Genomic DNA, 14,690 nt, shown 5'->3' with positions numbered 1-14,690 from the left:
AAGTAAAGGTTCAATTACAACTACCTTAATAACCCATGGCACATTTCTGGTTTTTTTTGCAGACAGATTAAACAAAGGGCACAGTGATCAAAGGGAAAATGTCCTCTAATAACTTGGTTGGATTAAGCTAATATTTTATAACTCAACTTGATAAAAAGAAAAAAAAAGTCCAAACACAGATCCAAGTTCTACAGATGTGTGTAATGCTAAAATTAGGAAACGTCTTAATTGTACTTTTTCAACATCAGTCGACTAAAGAGTCCGCATGGCCACACATGTTGATGGACAGGGAGGCCCCTTTCCAACCGCTGTCTTTCTTCAACAGAGCCTGATCTAGGGTCTGGGGACGGACCGTTCGGCACATCCTCCCCTAGTTTCTACAGAGATAAGCGAGCAGGTGCGTCTCCACATCGACTTGCTTCCCCTCTGTTCACCGACACCAAGGTTCGAGGAAAGTAGCACCCCTGTCCTCCACACTGACCCTGAGGATCACAGACTGGGCCTTCCCCTCCAACAGGTCTCAAACCGGCATTCAGCACATTCAGACCTTACCTGGTGCCCAGTCTGGGCTTTTATTAAATGGTTAGGAATGGGGAACACCTCAGGGAAACTCAACTGATAACTCCATGACATCCTGATTCATCTGCTACCTGAGAACTGCTTTGATTTCCCTTTCCATCCAAATGCTAAAAAAATAAAAATAAAATAAAAAAAATAAAACAACTGTAACCATGTTGAAAGAAAAGGGAAGATTTTCATCCTTGGTGGTTGTGACAGTGCGAAACAGTTCTAGACAGTAAGGGTTCATTTACAGAAATGAGAGGTAAAAATCAGTGTGAGGTTTTGCTGCTTTCATAGTTTGTCTGCAATCTGAAGAGAGTCCATTATTTAAATACTCTGAGCTTGTACAGTCTGTATTACAAAATTACATCCTCCTTCCTCTAGTATTCCTATATTTTCATCTTATTGTTTAACTCAGTGTTATGTAGTGCACTAAAAAAAGATGAAGTCATCTCTAAATGATGTGTTTTTAAATGGTGACTAGAAGTTTTCTGGTGTCTTTTATTTCCGTTTTGTGTAAGTGACTAATCAACGTTTTTTGACGCAAAATCTGCACAAACATAGGCATCTATGTTAGATGGTGCTGCAGTCTGAAAACTGAATGTGTTGAAATTAAAACAGCACTCTGCTGACTGGGATCCTAAACACACACACAGAGGAAACTGTTATTTGAACTTGAACATATTTTACCACTGTTGTGTTCTATGACTGCTTATACTGCTCTGATGAAAAACACTTTTTCATCTTATATCAAAGTTATTGTGAGACTATTTAAAATTGTAGTTTATGTTGTAAGCTGTTATGTAACCATTTTGTATTTTGATTTTTTTTTTCTTTTATTGCAAATGTACTGTGTTAAGATAATCCTGCTTAGATGATAAGTGTAATAAAAATGTTTTTATTATTTTAACATGTCACCTTTTTGAATTGGTGGTACAAAAGTATTCATTAAACACTTTTACAACTGAAAAAAAAATAAACTGACATCCACTGTCTCTGATGTGCAGATTTGGAAATAAAAAAAAACATTTTATTTGGGAACATTTCGACTTTTTGTTCACATTTTATTAAAGGTTCTTCATGTAGCCCACAGGGAAAATACAGAAGCTCAGCAAAACCCAAGCATGATGTGTGTCCAGTTTGAGTCAAAAGTGCAAACGTAACCAGTAGTGTCAACTTGTTTAGGGGCTCTGCTGTGGTGGATGGCTCTTTCCCTTAGATACCACCACAGCTTGTTCTCCAATGCTGTCTTCAATAAGCAGCGAGATGGCGCCATCTAGCTGCTTGGTTGCTGCTAATGCCACCACAGCTTTCTCAGTGGGGAAGCCCATCTTCTCCAGCTGCTGAAGCCTGGCAGGAAACAAAAACAGACATCTGCATGTAAATACAGACTTTAGGATTTAAAAAGTATTAAGTGAAAAACCAATTTATTTATAAAATACACGCCATGAGCTGCACTAACCGCAGAGATGAAACTGATGACTTTGGGACCTCTACTTTCGTGTCAGGAGCGTCCTGTAAGGAGGCCATTATCCCGGCTCGGAGCAGCTCCTCCTCCAGCACTTCTGCCTCAGACACGGCAGCAGCAGCCTGCACCTCCATCACCCAGGCAGGGGATGGAGGCTCCATCCATTGGTGGAGGTTGTAAGCTGTGGGGTCCCTCACTGGAGGAGGAGCTGCGTGATCCACAGCCATGAACTGGGGAACCGATCTAAGCAATTGACAAATTGTGAAATTTGTTTTATATGAAAATGATCAAGAATATATTTTAAAGGGATAGTTGGATGTTAAATGTAATTGACTTATAATACCTATGTGAGGTGGCAAATCTTGGCAATCTGACCCTTGCTGAAGTAGGAACATACATCCAATTAGGAATGAAAGCAAAAATGTTGGCCTCCTCCAGTTCCTGTAGCGCCCCAATGAAGGGCTGATGATCTGCATGTTAAATTAAGGAGACAGGGGATAACTTGGCAGAGAAACACAGTAACCAAAGTTTGAAAGAATTCATTATAGATTTAGTGGGGGTAACTTTCAGCCCAAATAAACCACAAAGCTATTATACATAGAGGGAACATAGAGTGTCTTAGGTCCAGAGCCTTCACCTTATCTTAAAATCTGCATCCATAAAGAAGTACACACCATCCAAAGACACAGAAAAGCCAAGCATACAGATGTAAGACCTAAAACACCATAAAGATATGCAGACTGTCCAAAATAAAGGATGGCCTCAACAAGAAACAAAATTTTAAAAAAGTGACACAGAGGAATCATAAGAGACAGAAGATGAAAAAAAGCAAACATACAAACTCAAACTAAAACTTTTGGTTTATAGGAGGTACCAGTCCTGAAAAGCATCTGCAGGAAAGGATACAGTTGTGTCCGATGCATATTGCACAGAGGTGAAGCAGCGCTGGTGTTCCAGGTAGAAGCAGCAAACCGCTGAGCAGAAAAAGCCACGGCAGGAACCAAACTGGCAAACACCTCAGCAGCCTCCTCTGTGTGGCCTGTCGACACTGAGCCGTAAATAGAGCGAGCTGAATGGCAGAGAAGCCACAGATCCGACTCGCCTCCCCTCCAACCACAAACAGCACCAGGGTGTAAATGAATGCCAGCATGGTGATTGTGATGATGGACAGGAGCAGGAAGGTCACTGACCCCCAGCGACGCTCCTGACATGATCCCAGCAGCAGCAGCAGGACCACGCTGATCAGCAACGAGGGCGAGTCATCATGACTGAGAGCATACAGAAACACATCTGAGGAGGAGAAAAAAATAAATAAAAATCCACATGCTTACTTTGCGTAAATCCGAAGCGGTGTTTTGAAGATGTAACAGCATGGTTACCTATGAACCTTGGGAAGTATCCCCCTGGGCCCACGCTCAGACTTGCCTGGATGCCCCCAGCATACATCAGCAGCATAAATGCTATCAGAGCAAATGTTACCAGGCAGAATCCAGGACGGTCCGACCCAAACAAGGACCTCACTGACAGGACACGGTCCAGCATTATTTCACATCAGATGCCCCTTCTCCACTGGCTTTCACGACATTAAACCAGGCAAACAAATATTTGATGAGGTTCATCATTGGATAATTATATCCGATGGAATTTTAAATATGCATAACCATATTATTTTTCTTGCTCCAATAGAAGACTGAGAGCTAAAGCTTATACAGGTAATTCACTGCTACATAAAACTGATAGCGATTACGAGGATTTGTTGTGGTTTTTGATGGTAGATAATTAACTATAGTTTACATTTATTACGCCACTTTATATAATAAAAGTAACGCAAGTAAAACGATTTTAGCTTCGAGACGTAAGGAATTCGAAAGGATGCAAACTTCCGCAAAATTCTTCTTCTTCTTCTTCTTCTTCTTCTTCTTCTTCTTCTTCTTCTTCATGTTTATAATTTACAACGTTTTACCGCCACCTACAGGTCATCCTGGATGCGTGCTTTCTGTTCATACAATTAGGGGTGGATAGTAGTATTTAACATAGCATATATTGTCACTGGAAGTACTTTGCATTTTTCTAACACGTATACATGTTGTAAGTTTTATGTTGAAAAAAATTGTTTGGAAAATTATTTTGCATTTTGGAATGAAGATATTTATTTGTATCAGTATTTTTTCACTTCAGTCTTTAAAATATCAGAATTAGCACCCATCTTTGTATTGTTGTCTATCTTCTGATCAGATTCTCAGTATTGTGTATTCTTTTCAGCAGACACTTTTTTATTTGTATTTGAGTAATTTCTTGGTACTTTCTTTTTTACTTGAGTAAATATTTATTGAGGGAGTGCTACTCTTCCCACCGCTGCCAATAATTAATGAAAGTAGTGACATTTTTTGTATGAAATTCCCTTATTTGAGTTGTTTGCTACACAACATTGTAGACCTAAAATATAACTTGGTTTTTGAGTGGTATGTTGCATTAACTTGTTAGTGTTTTCTGAGAATCTGCATCATTGTTAGGTGCAGTGTTTCAAAAAAAATAATTCACCATCTGAAGCTCTTCAGATTTTGTTGCGCTACAACTACACACTTCAACATCATTATTTGACATTCTCAATGATTGACCGCCACAAAATGGTGTACAACAGTGGTTAGAAAAAGATGCATGGCTTCCTTTTTTCTAACAGTAATCAAAAAAGTCTTCAAGTCTTGCTGCAGATTTTTAATTGAATTCTATGCCAGAGAAAATGGCTTTCATTGAAACTAAATAATAACAAAGACATAGGTATGAATTTTAATGTCAACATTCACTGATTTGTTTCTGGAGTGTTGGACAATCTGAAAGTTGCAGGACAGCAGCCTTTGAGGAGTTTGAAAACCCTTGATTTCTGTAGTAGATCTATCTGTATGTTGAAATTGGTTGTCCTCTTTTTTTTTTTTTTTTTCCTGGCCCAGTAGTGAACTAATGCTGGGTTAGCACCAGTTCTTCAAACTATTGGACCAGACAGGATACAAGGAACTGATTATTACTAAACTCTAGGACTAGTTAAACACTGGAACCGGTTTGATGGAAAATGTTCGACGATTATATTACTCAAGCAGAACAAGTAAGTCATTTGAATAAACAACAATAAATTAGTAAAACAGTAATAAACATTTTCAGCACTTTGGCCAAAAGTACCAGTGTGACAAATAATTAATTAATAAATAAATAAATAAATAAATAAACGACTCGATTCCAAAGCATACTTTTTTCACGACTAAAGGCTACATTCACATGATTTTCCCTCCTGGTTGCTTTTGTCGTGGCTGCATGACAATGATCTCGCGAGACTTCGTGGTTCTTTAGCGCGGTGTGGAACCTCTTCTTGCATTTGGCAGCGTTTCATCGGCTTGCACGGACTTACTAAAATGGCGTCTGCTCCCGGTGAGTGAAAAAAATCGCAACATCTTTTACATTAATTTTCCAATTGTTAAGTGAAATGGTTATGTTGATCAAGTTATCGTATGAGAACGTGTTTTGGTGAGACGAATGCGTTTACTTAGGTTTTAATTGAGTATTGTTTCACAATGACCGTTGCCTACGCAGCGTGCATGGCCTAGTTTTAGCTCCTCGAGCTATTGTAGTTGTCGAGTCGACCTTTTATTTAATACAATGGGGGTTAAACTTGACTATTATTTTTTAAGGAGCTGGTATTCTAAAACTTTTTAATAGTGCACCAAATCTGCATGTGGTAGCTAGAACCGTCGTGTAGGGTTTAGTTTGCCTGCTCGTTAGTGAGTTTTCGGTGTAGGCCTAACAACGGGACTGTGTGGATCGCGCGCGCAAACGATGTTTTTATTAGAAAGTCTAACGGTTATAACTAATCTCTTTTCTGTTTACAGATTACAGCTCGTACAACCAGAGTGGTGCTCAGCAGGGGTAAGATTTTTAAGCTAATCCAATATTTACACTATTATCTCATTGTGTTTTTATGACGTTGGTTCACAATAAATAATAGCAATTGGGACTGAGGAATGCTACCCCAGACTGAAAAAAACCTGTGTATTTACTAATGGAAGCCTTTCTTTTCTTGCATGTACATATTTTTGTGCCTATGCATTTGTTGTAATTTATTATTACTCTGTTTGAATGTAGTGCAACTTCAGGATACTAATTTCATTACTTCAAATTAATGAACCTATGCAGTACTTTTTTAATCATGGGTATACAAATGTGCTAGTAGAGGAAGCATTCGTGTGCTGCTTGCATTTGGAGAAATCTTGTTTAGATGAGTTTGTACGGTTTCTAGCTTGGATAATATATATATATATATATTTTGATTCCTCGCAGGTATGCCTCCTATGCTGCCCAGCCATCACAGAATTATGGCCAGTCAGCACAGGTAAGGTTAAAAAAAAATAAAATAAAGTCGTTGTCTATTGTAGATTGAGCTTGCCATATGCCATATGTTGTTGATTAATGGATTGTGTCCATTAATCAACAACAAAAAAAAAAAACTTCACCATGAAAGCTTAAGAGTATTGATTCTTTTTTTGTTTTGTTTTTAGCAAGGCTATAGCCAGCAGAATTATGGATCATACACTCAGCCTGCTGCAGCTGCTGCTGATAGCAGTTATACCCAGACAACCCCAGCAGCTGGAGGATATGCTCAACAACAACAACAATATGGGTCATCATATGGCCAGCAACCAGCAAGTCAGTTTTTTTTTTCTTATTGTAGTCTGTTAGGGTCCAGCTTTAAATTAATGTAGAAAAGGGTGCCTAAAAATGTTTATTGCATCATTCAATAGACAGCTTGCAGGTAATGATACTGGAAACTAAAAAATAAATAAATAAAAAGACAACTTACCAGGGCTGCATATTTAACTGTTATCATCATTCTAGGACAAGTATTATAATCACACTTCCTTTCTTGCAGCTGGTTATCCTCCTACCCAGTCTACTGCTCATGGCTATTCACAGTCAGCCCAGGGTTATGGAGCCAGTGGTTATGACGGCACTCCTGCTACTGCAGCTGCTCCAGCTGCCTCCCAGTCTTATGGGTCTCAGCCAGGGTACACTGCCCAATCTGCCTACCCTGGGTATGGTCAACAGGCTACACCTTCTGCACCACAGAGGTAAAAGTTTTATATATCTCAAACAGGGTTATCATTTTTAAAATAACGTTTTTGTTTTTTTTTTTTTTTTTTTTTTTTTTTTTTTTTGTAATTCCTTCTTTACTGACTTTTTGTATTTGCAGTGCTAACAGCCAACCAGCTAGTTACAACCAAAGCTCCTACTCCCAACCAACATCTTATGGACAGCAGCAGCCTGGATACCAGGGTCAGCAGACTGGATACAACCAGCAGCAGGGCTACCAACAACAGACCCCACCACAGCAACAGGCTCCTCCTGCTTACCCTCCTCAGGGTGCTGGTTCCTACGGGCAACCAGCAGCCAATCAATACAACCAACAAGGTGGACCACCCAGTTATAACCAGTCTGGCCCTTATAGTAAGTTTGGCTTTTTGTCTTTTCTAAAGCTGAGATGGATTGTGAATGGAACACTTTAATATGACTGCAAGCATATGTGGGCTATTTGTACTAATACAGCTGTGTTGCATATTTATAGACAACTACAGACAGGATGGCCAAGGTGGAGGTTCTGGCTATCCAGGGTCTGAACCTGGAAGGTACCCTGGAGGAGGAGGAGACAGCAGGGGCCCGGGAAGGGATGGCTTTGAACGAGGTGGAATGATGCATCGTGGGCGAGGAATGGGTCGTGGAATGGGGTAAGTGTGTTTCCTTAGCGCGTGTTCTCATTTTTATTTTGATCATAGGTGCTGTTGCCATATTGGGCAGGGCTGAGACATTCTGTGGGGAAACAACTGCATTATTCTCCAGAGATCTCACACTTTATTATTTGAGCAACTGCCCTGCTACTTTTAGGTGCCTCCATAATCCAACCCGCCCTATGAGTTGCTGAGAAGATAATTCAGGAATTTGATTCATTCAGTTCACCTAAAAGTTGCAGGGTGATGGCTTTTGAGGCCTTGAGTTGGAGACCAGGTCTAAAATAATGTGCAAAAATGATTTGCTGTCTGAAGTTGTGATGGTGGAGGCACAAAGTCATTGGTAAGCAGTTGAAATGGCTTTATTGCCATTTTAGTCCAGTTTCTCTCAGCTCTGACCTTTTTGGCTGAAGGTAAGTTGGATGTCCCTTTTCCCACAATAATTTAAAAGAGCAACCTGTGCTTAAACTTTAGGTTAATTAGCTGATTTCTAAAGACACGAATTGACTGAGTCAGAACTATTTTTTATTTATTTTATTTTATTTTTTGGGTAGGTGGGAAGTTGGAGACTGGATGGTATTTACAGGCAGCGTTTCTTCTTTTTTCTAAGATGTCTATGTTAGGGTTTTATTAGAAAAGTTTTAAACAAAATGAGTTAAGCCATCGTTTTTCTGTTTAAACTTCAGACCATGTTTTTAAGGAGTTTGGCATAAAATATTTCAAGCCAAGCATCCTGCTTTTGTGCAGTATGTTTGGTTCCTTCTTAAATGCACATTTGTGCTCATTCATACCCACTTGGTACATTGTAATGCCTTTGAGACTTTTTCTTTACAAGCTCATTGATATTTTTCGGGATCTAACACTTGAATGTTAAGTATTCAAAACCAGTAGGTTAAACTTTAAATAAGTTTAAATTGGTTATGGATAAGGGACATATAACACTTGAGGTTCTGTAAAATTATAGATTGTTAGACATAAAACAGTCAAACTACAATTAAAAACAGATGGCAGGTATAAATGGACTGTGGAGGTAAAAGGAAAAACAATAATGAGGATAATGCCAACTTGCACTGTGCCTAAAACCACTGGGAAACTGTTAAAACGAGTGAAGATGCCTGTAATGTCTAAAGACATGTTTCAAATATTGGGAACCATGACCAAAAAAAAAAAAAGACTCCACTGAGCTTTAGCCTATATTTTGGACCAGAAGCAACTGATCTCATGGCCCACAAACAAATGGTGATGAGAGCAGGGGTTTTCTCATGGGTGTTGCCTTTGGAGAAATTGGTTAAGTCTTGCTATCTGCCTTGACTTAAAGATGCTTTTCTGCAAAACATACCTAATGTGTTGCTTCAATTTGATAACCCCCAGATTGGTAATGTACTGTTTGAGGTGTGGAGCCAGAGAACCAAAGTTGGGAAGATGGGTGTGTAATGTATATTCATGGTTAGATGGAGTAGAGCTCTTATCAATTCTGAGACGTCCAGGTTGAAGCTGGCTGGAACATGACTTGAGATCAAAATATTTACACCTCTGGCAGGGTTGTTGAAAGTATTTGTTCAATTTATCAATACGTTTCTTTTTTCTGACTGGGAGTGATTAACATTTTGAACAGAGTCTCGGCTTAATTCAATATTCTGTGGAAAACAATAAGGGTGACAGGAGATCTTCAATCCTCAAAGACTTGGAGGTCACCAGCAGAGACGAATTGCCCAGATCTGGTCAGCAATCAAGGTTTTTATTTTGTCAATTAAAACTTATTGTGAAGGTTTTGAGTGATTTTTAACTTTCCATTTTTGTTGATCAAATTTAAACAATTAGCCTGATCACCTAATAAAAATCTTGGTTGAATTCAAGTCATTTTAAATCCAAATAACCTCTTTGTAGGGCTTATCTGTATTTGGCTTCATAGTGAATCTGACAATCTGCAAAGGAGTGGAAAGAGGTGTCTCGATTTATCACAGTAGACCCCAAACCGAGCAGGTACAAAAAGGAACAAAGAGGAGGCTTGATAAATGTTTCATGAAGGGGGGGCACTAATGGACAGCAAATTTTCTGTATTAACAGGTTGGACACTAAGCAGTTCTCCTTCGACTACCTCTTGGTTTGAGAAAATTGAGATTAAAATCCTAAAAAATTCAATCAAACTTAAATTGTGGCAAAAACCTTAAATCCAAATGTCAGAAATGGAGCGTTTCTTTTTCTATTTTTAATTGCAACACCTACATTGGTTCATAAGTTTCAAACATTACAGTAATTTTATTGTTTGGTCCTGATCGGGGTTCAAAGTCTCTATTTTTTTTTTTAATGGTGTTGATGTGCTCACTATTTGGCTCAAGGGTATTCTGTGTTTGGAATCGAATACTGTGGAGTGGTGGGGGAACCCAACACTGGCATTTTCAAAATAGTTTGTGTTTATACTGGTAAAGCGTATAATGGTGCAGTTTTTATGTCCACTAAAAGTTGGTGTTTTCTCCAATGTGGACTCGGAACCTAATTTCTAAAAGGTTTTCTGACAGAATTGCAAAAAAAAAAAAAAAAAAAAAATGAAACCCAATTTTCATTGAAGTTTCACAGATGACTTCTTGGGTGCAATATGTGATAGGAATGTGACAAGGATGCAAGTTTCACATGTCAAAAACTTTGGCCTGTCAGAAATACTTCAATATTGTTTCCCCATTTTAAGTTGCAATGTCCACAAAGAATGTTGGACATTGTGATGAAAATCAAAAGTAAGGAAAATATGGGTTAATTCATATAATCACAGTCAAATCATCACAAAACCATGTCTTCCTGATATCAGGCAGTCTTTGTTTTCATACTTATGAAAATGTTTTTCCTATTAAAAACAAATTTTACACAGTTAAGTAGATTTAGGTGGAACTTTACAAGCATTAAGGTCATGGCAGGCATCCCTGCTGGTTTGGTTGGACCTTTCAGTACAAGTCTCAACTTTGAGAAAAGAAGTCTGCTCAAAAAATATTGGTTGTTTTGGTTCAATAAACTTTGTTCTCTTTAGATGGATTTTCAAAAAAAACCCCAAAAAAACAAAAAACAAAACAAAAACTGAATGGTAAAAACTGAATGGTTGGATTAAGCTGTTAGGTGTTCAGGTTTGGATTAGTGAGATGTTAAAACTATTTGGGAAAATAGAGATTTTTTGTTAATATTCAAAAACACAGGTGCATTTAAATTTTTTATAAGTTCTAAAAAATAGTTTACATTTTTTTATGGGGTGTAGAGTTAATGTAGGGCTTCATCACAGTTTAGCTTTGCACAGGTGTTTGTGCTCTGGGGTGGGGGGCTACTGTGTTTTGAAATGTTTGGAATACAAATGTTATTTCTTTTCAGCGCCTTTTTAACATGCTTTGTCACATTTATACCGTACAGGTAACAGTGAGAGCCATTTAAAACCATCTTTTCTCTAAAACGTATCTGTACTCAGTACAGAGTCTCCAGCTTAAGCAGCAGGAAGGAGCTTAAACAAAGATTCGAAGTCTCCCTTTTTTTCAAGAACTGAGGATGGTGTTTTTATTTTTGTCTTGTTTCTCTAAGCATGATGGGTACAAAAGTCAATAAAGCCACCTGTTTTATTTAAATTTATCATATATTTGGTAGACTTTGTATTTGTTTTGGTATTAAAAACATGTAATTGTCTTTATTTTGGTGACTGTAATGACAATGACTCCTGTGAAATTTCAGATGCATTGCATTTTTTTTTTTTATCATTTTTTTATAACTGTAAAAGTAATTAAATTGTAACTTAATGCCGAGGTGATGGTACTGGATATGTTCCATCAATGCATCTGAAATAATTCTAGCTGTGTACATTTGTTTTAGGATTTATCACATTTTAAAAGCCAACATAAACATGTTCCTTTCTTTTTTTATTTTTGGATTATTGTATCCACTGTTTCAAACTGTCATTGGATGTTGTACCAAGCTAAGGAATGGCACATAGTTAGTATAATTTTTTCAATGAACTGTACATTTATAGTTAGATTTCTGGGAGTTAATTGAAGTTGCTGTTGGGATAGATAGAATGTTTTTATTACTCCCCCAATCAAGCCACTTTGCTCGAGCCAAGGAAGTGGCTGTAAAAGGGAAACGCCTTCATATCTCCATTTATTCCCCCATAGCAGCGCTGGAGACAGAGGTGGCTTCAGTAAGCCTGGTGGTAAGTTTCTGAGTATTACACTGGTTAACCCTTTATAAACTGTAACACTTTTTGGGTAAATATGCTTTCAACATTGATATAAATTGTGGTATGCAATTTTTTTTTCTACAAAAACACATCAAAATATTGGATTTATTTTTATTTTTTATTTTTTTTTATGCCTGAGAGACCATTTGCTCTGGGGTACTTTATATAATTCAGCCACTGGTTATGGTTTGACTATCTTTTAGATTGGTTAATAAGAAAAGTGTTTGCGGCTGCTCTGGCAAATCTGAGCTGAATCTTTTATTTTTTGAAAGATTTCACTCTGGTCTTAAAGGCTTAGAGAGTTATATATACCAAGGGGTCTGAGGTGTTCAATTTTTCAATTGAGTTTATCAATTGTGGACATTTTGTACCAGAAGGTACCATATTTTTCAACTTCCCAATACAAGTCATGCAGAAGAGTGTGGTTTATGAACTGTAGTTCTTATCAGGTGTAGTCTACTGGATTTTAGTTGCATGTACTGACTTTTTTTTCCCTCTTTGTTTACTTTTTACTCAATGGACTACAGGACCCATGGGTGGCGATGAACGTGAAATGGGTAAGTAGAATCTTCAACCTAAGAATCTGATGGTGTGTGTGTATGTATATATATATAGTACTTTTGACACTGAACAAAGGCATACCTGGTCTTGTGCAGTCATTTACAAAAAAGGACTTGTGTATTTTTTTCCTGTTTAAAATGTTTTTATTGGAAATGGAAACAATTGTGATTTATTTTTTTACCTGTAGGACGTCCAGAAGAGCAAGATGACTCTGAGAACAGCACCATTTACATCACTGGGTTGACTGAGAAGGCCAATATAGAGGAAATGGCTGAATTCTTCAAGCACGTTGGGCCAATAAGGGTAATAAAAGCTTTTAACCCTGGTTTACCTCCTAGTTCTTCAATTAACTATTACAGTTTACTTTGTCTTTTCATCAAGTCAATCGTTGGCTTTGTACACTTTCAGATCTTGCAACTGGGGTTAGAAATCCGAAGGAGACGAGCCTAAAACGCAACATTCATGTTTTTAAAACACGTTTTCTCTTGGGGAATACTCTATACTCCCACACACTGTGATTAGCACATTTTCTTTAGCCTCCAGATTCCCTGTTTCCCCCTCTCAGTTGATTGTGAGGCTAATGTGTAGATTACATAATGTGAAGATGATCTGGAGTGGGAGATGTATGGTTTTCTTGAGGGATAGTTGGAAATGCAGATGTCCTCAACAGATTGGTCCTAGAAAATTCCAGTTTCATCTCACTTCAAGTCTTTGTAGTACATTTCAACAGGCAACATTAAAAAAAAGGTCAATTTTGAAGAGATTAATAAACACGGTTTATATTTAACCACAACTGTTGGTGAAAGTAAACTGTGTGCGCTTTGCTTTAAAGATGAATCGCAGACTGGGTCAGCCTGCCATCAACATCTACACAGACAAAGACTCAGGAAAGCCTAAAGGTGATGCCACCCTGTCCTATGAGGAGCCTGTCTGTGCCAAAGCAGCTGTGGAGCATTTTGATGGTATGATTTATAGTGAAAATGTCAAAATAATAAGAAAAATCAGAAGCACTTTGTAAAGTGTACCTAGTGTCTGAGATGACAAAGTTTTATCTTAATTACAGGGAAAGAGTTTCAAGGCCGAAGACTTAAGGTGTCCATGGCGCGCCGAAAGCCCATGATGGGTGGAATGAGAGGCGGCATGCCCATGCGTGATGGCATGATGGGCCGTGGAGGTAAACTATTGCAGTTTGTCACTTAAGTCTGTAGCGTGCGTTGGATCTGATGATACGATGAAAAAATGTTGGAATTTCAGGTATGATGGGACGAGGAGGGGACCGTGGAGGCTTTGGCCCTCGGGGCGGTCCACGTGGAATGGGCAGAGGTGGACCAACAGGAGGCAACATGCAGCAAAGAGCTGGCGACTGGGAGTGTCCTAATCCGTATGTACAGCCACCTCATGCACCACTTTGCGTGTGTTTTTATAATTGTGTTTTGTAACTGTTCATTTGTATTTTTTCCACAGGGGTTGTGGAAACCAAAACTTTGCTTGGAGGATGGAGTGTAACCAGTGCAAAGCCCCCAAACCCGAGGGCTTAGGTGGTGGTCCTCCTTTCCCCCCAGGTGGTGAGAGAGGCCGAGGCGGACCTGGAATGCGTGGGGGCAGAGGTATGGATCGTGGTGGGCCAGCAGGAGTTGGAGGCCCAGGTGGACCCGGTGGTTTCCGTGGAGGTTGGGGAGGGGACCGCGGTGGATTCAGAGGACGTGGAGTAATGGACAGGGGAGGGTTCCGTGGAGCTGGGCGTGGAGGACCGCCCATGGACCGAATGGGTGGCAGAGGGGGAAGAGGAATGGGACCACCTGGGGGCAAGATGGATATGAGGTAGGGTGTTCAATTTAGGCTTGAGATTGTTTTGTTGATGTTAAAAGAATATCCAGTAAATGGGCTTTATTACCTTTTTTTTTTTCTTTCTTTTTTAGGGACCACCGCCAGGAACGCAGAGACCGACCTTATTGAAGGAGAACTTCTTGATTATTCCTGTTGTGGAATTTGATTTTTAAAAGAAGTTTTAATTTATGATTCCATATTTTGATGGTTATAGAACTGCGTTCATTCAACCTGTGCAGTTTGTCCACTCTGGTTACCTTTTTTATTTTCTTTTTTTAGTTACCGTGTTTACGTTGCATTC

The 14,690-nt window shown here is 38.8% G+C and overlaps 3 protein-coding genes across 6 annotated transcripts in view; 2 read left to right on the top strand and 1 right to left on the bottom strand.

Annotated features, from left to right (window-relative positions):
- emid1 (EMI domain containing 1) overlaps positions 1–1,478 on the top strand; it is a 63,304-nt gene extending 61,826 nt beyond the window's left edge. For all 3 annotated transcript variants that reach the window (XM_015018440.1, XM_015018433.1, XM_015018448.1), the window contains one exon: positions 326–1,478. In XM_015018440.1, coding sequence (XP_014873926.1) covers positions 326–459 — 134 coding nt within the window. In that variant the 3' untranslated portion in view covers positions 460–1,478. The remainder of the gene's footprint in view (positions 1–325) is intronic.
- A 121-nt stretch (positions 1,479–1,599) lies between these two features.
- On the bottom strand, positions 1,600–3,966 carry rhbdd3 (rhomboid domain containing 3). The gene is made up of 5 exons (XM_015018472.1): positions 3,409–3,966; positions 2,936–3,319; positions 2,373–2,499; positions 2,024–2,272; positions 1,600–1,911 (listed from the first exon to the last, which is right to left on the bottom strand). The coding sequence occupies exons 1-5, from the start codon at positions 3,569–3,571 to the stop codon at positions 1,743–1,745; spliced, it is 1,092 nt and encodes a 363-aa protein (XP_014873958.1). The 5' UTR covers positions 3,572–3,966; the 3' UTR covers positions 1,600–1,742.
- A 1,409-nt stretch (positions 3,967–5,375) lies between these two features.
- ewsr1b (EWS RNA-binding protein 1b) lies at positions 5,376–14,577 on the top strand. Of its 2 annotated transcripts, none has more exons than XM_015018423.1 (15): positions 5,376–5,449; positions 5,908–5,944; positions 6,356–6,407; positions 6,574–6,721; positions 6,945–7,143; positions 7,266–7,519; positions 7,638–7,797; positions 11,940–11,974; positions 12,529–12,558; positions 12,750–12,865; positions 13,395–13,524; positions 13,626–13,736; positions 13,817–13,943; positions 14,027–14,383; positions 14,482–14,577. In XM_015018423.1, the coding sequence occupies exons 1-15, from the start codon at positions 5,434–5,436 to the stop codon at positions 14,516–14,518; spliced, it is 1,809 nt and encodes a 602-aa protein (XP_014873909.1). In that variant the 5' UTR covers positions 5,376–5,433; the 3' UTR covers positions 14,519–14,577. The 2 variants fall into 2 exon arrangements, with proteins under 2 accessions (XP_014873909.1, XP_014873903.1); XM_015018417.1 differs by having other exon boundaries at positions 11,937–11,974.
- The last annotated feature ends 113 nt before the right edge of the window (positions 14,578–14,690 follow it).

Source organism: Poecilia latipinna, unplaced genomic scaffold (assembly GCF_001443285.1).
Source record: "Poecilia latipinna isolate Pla-1442-1.1 unplaced genomic scaffold, P_latipinna-1.0 Scaffold79, whole genome shotgun sequence".
Classification (NCBI taxonomy): domain Eukaryota; kingdom Metazoa; phylum Chordata; class Actinopteri; order Cyprinodontiformes; family Poeciliidae; genus Poecilia; species Poecilia latipinna.
The sequence above is the reverse complement of the archived record's forward strand: the minus strand, read 5'-3'. Positions and strand labels throughout refer to the sequence as shown.

Coding starts and splice junctions, on each gene's coding strand:
- ewsr1b (XM_015018417.1), top strand. Junction 5,945..6,355: donor CAGAGTGGTGCTCAGCAGGG/GTAAGATTTTTA, acceptor GATTCCTCGCAG/GTATGCCTCCTATGCTGCCC. Junction 7,798..11,936: donor GGAATGGGTCGTGGAATGGG/GTAAGTGTGTTT, acceptor ATTCCCCCATAG/CAGCGCTGGAGACAGAGGTG.
- rhbdd3 (XM_015018472.1), bottom strand. CDS start 3,571: ATGCTGGACCGTGTCCTGTCAGTGAGGTCCTTGTTTGGGTCGGACCGT. Junction 3,320..3,408: donor ATACTTCCCAAGGTTCATAG/GTAACCATGCTG, acceptor TCTCCTCCTCAG/ATGTGTTTCTGTATGCTCTC. Junction 2,500..2,935: donor AATATGCATCGGACACAACT/GTATCCTTTCCT, acceptor TTTAACATGCAG/ATCATCAGCCCTTCATTGGG.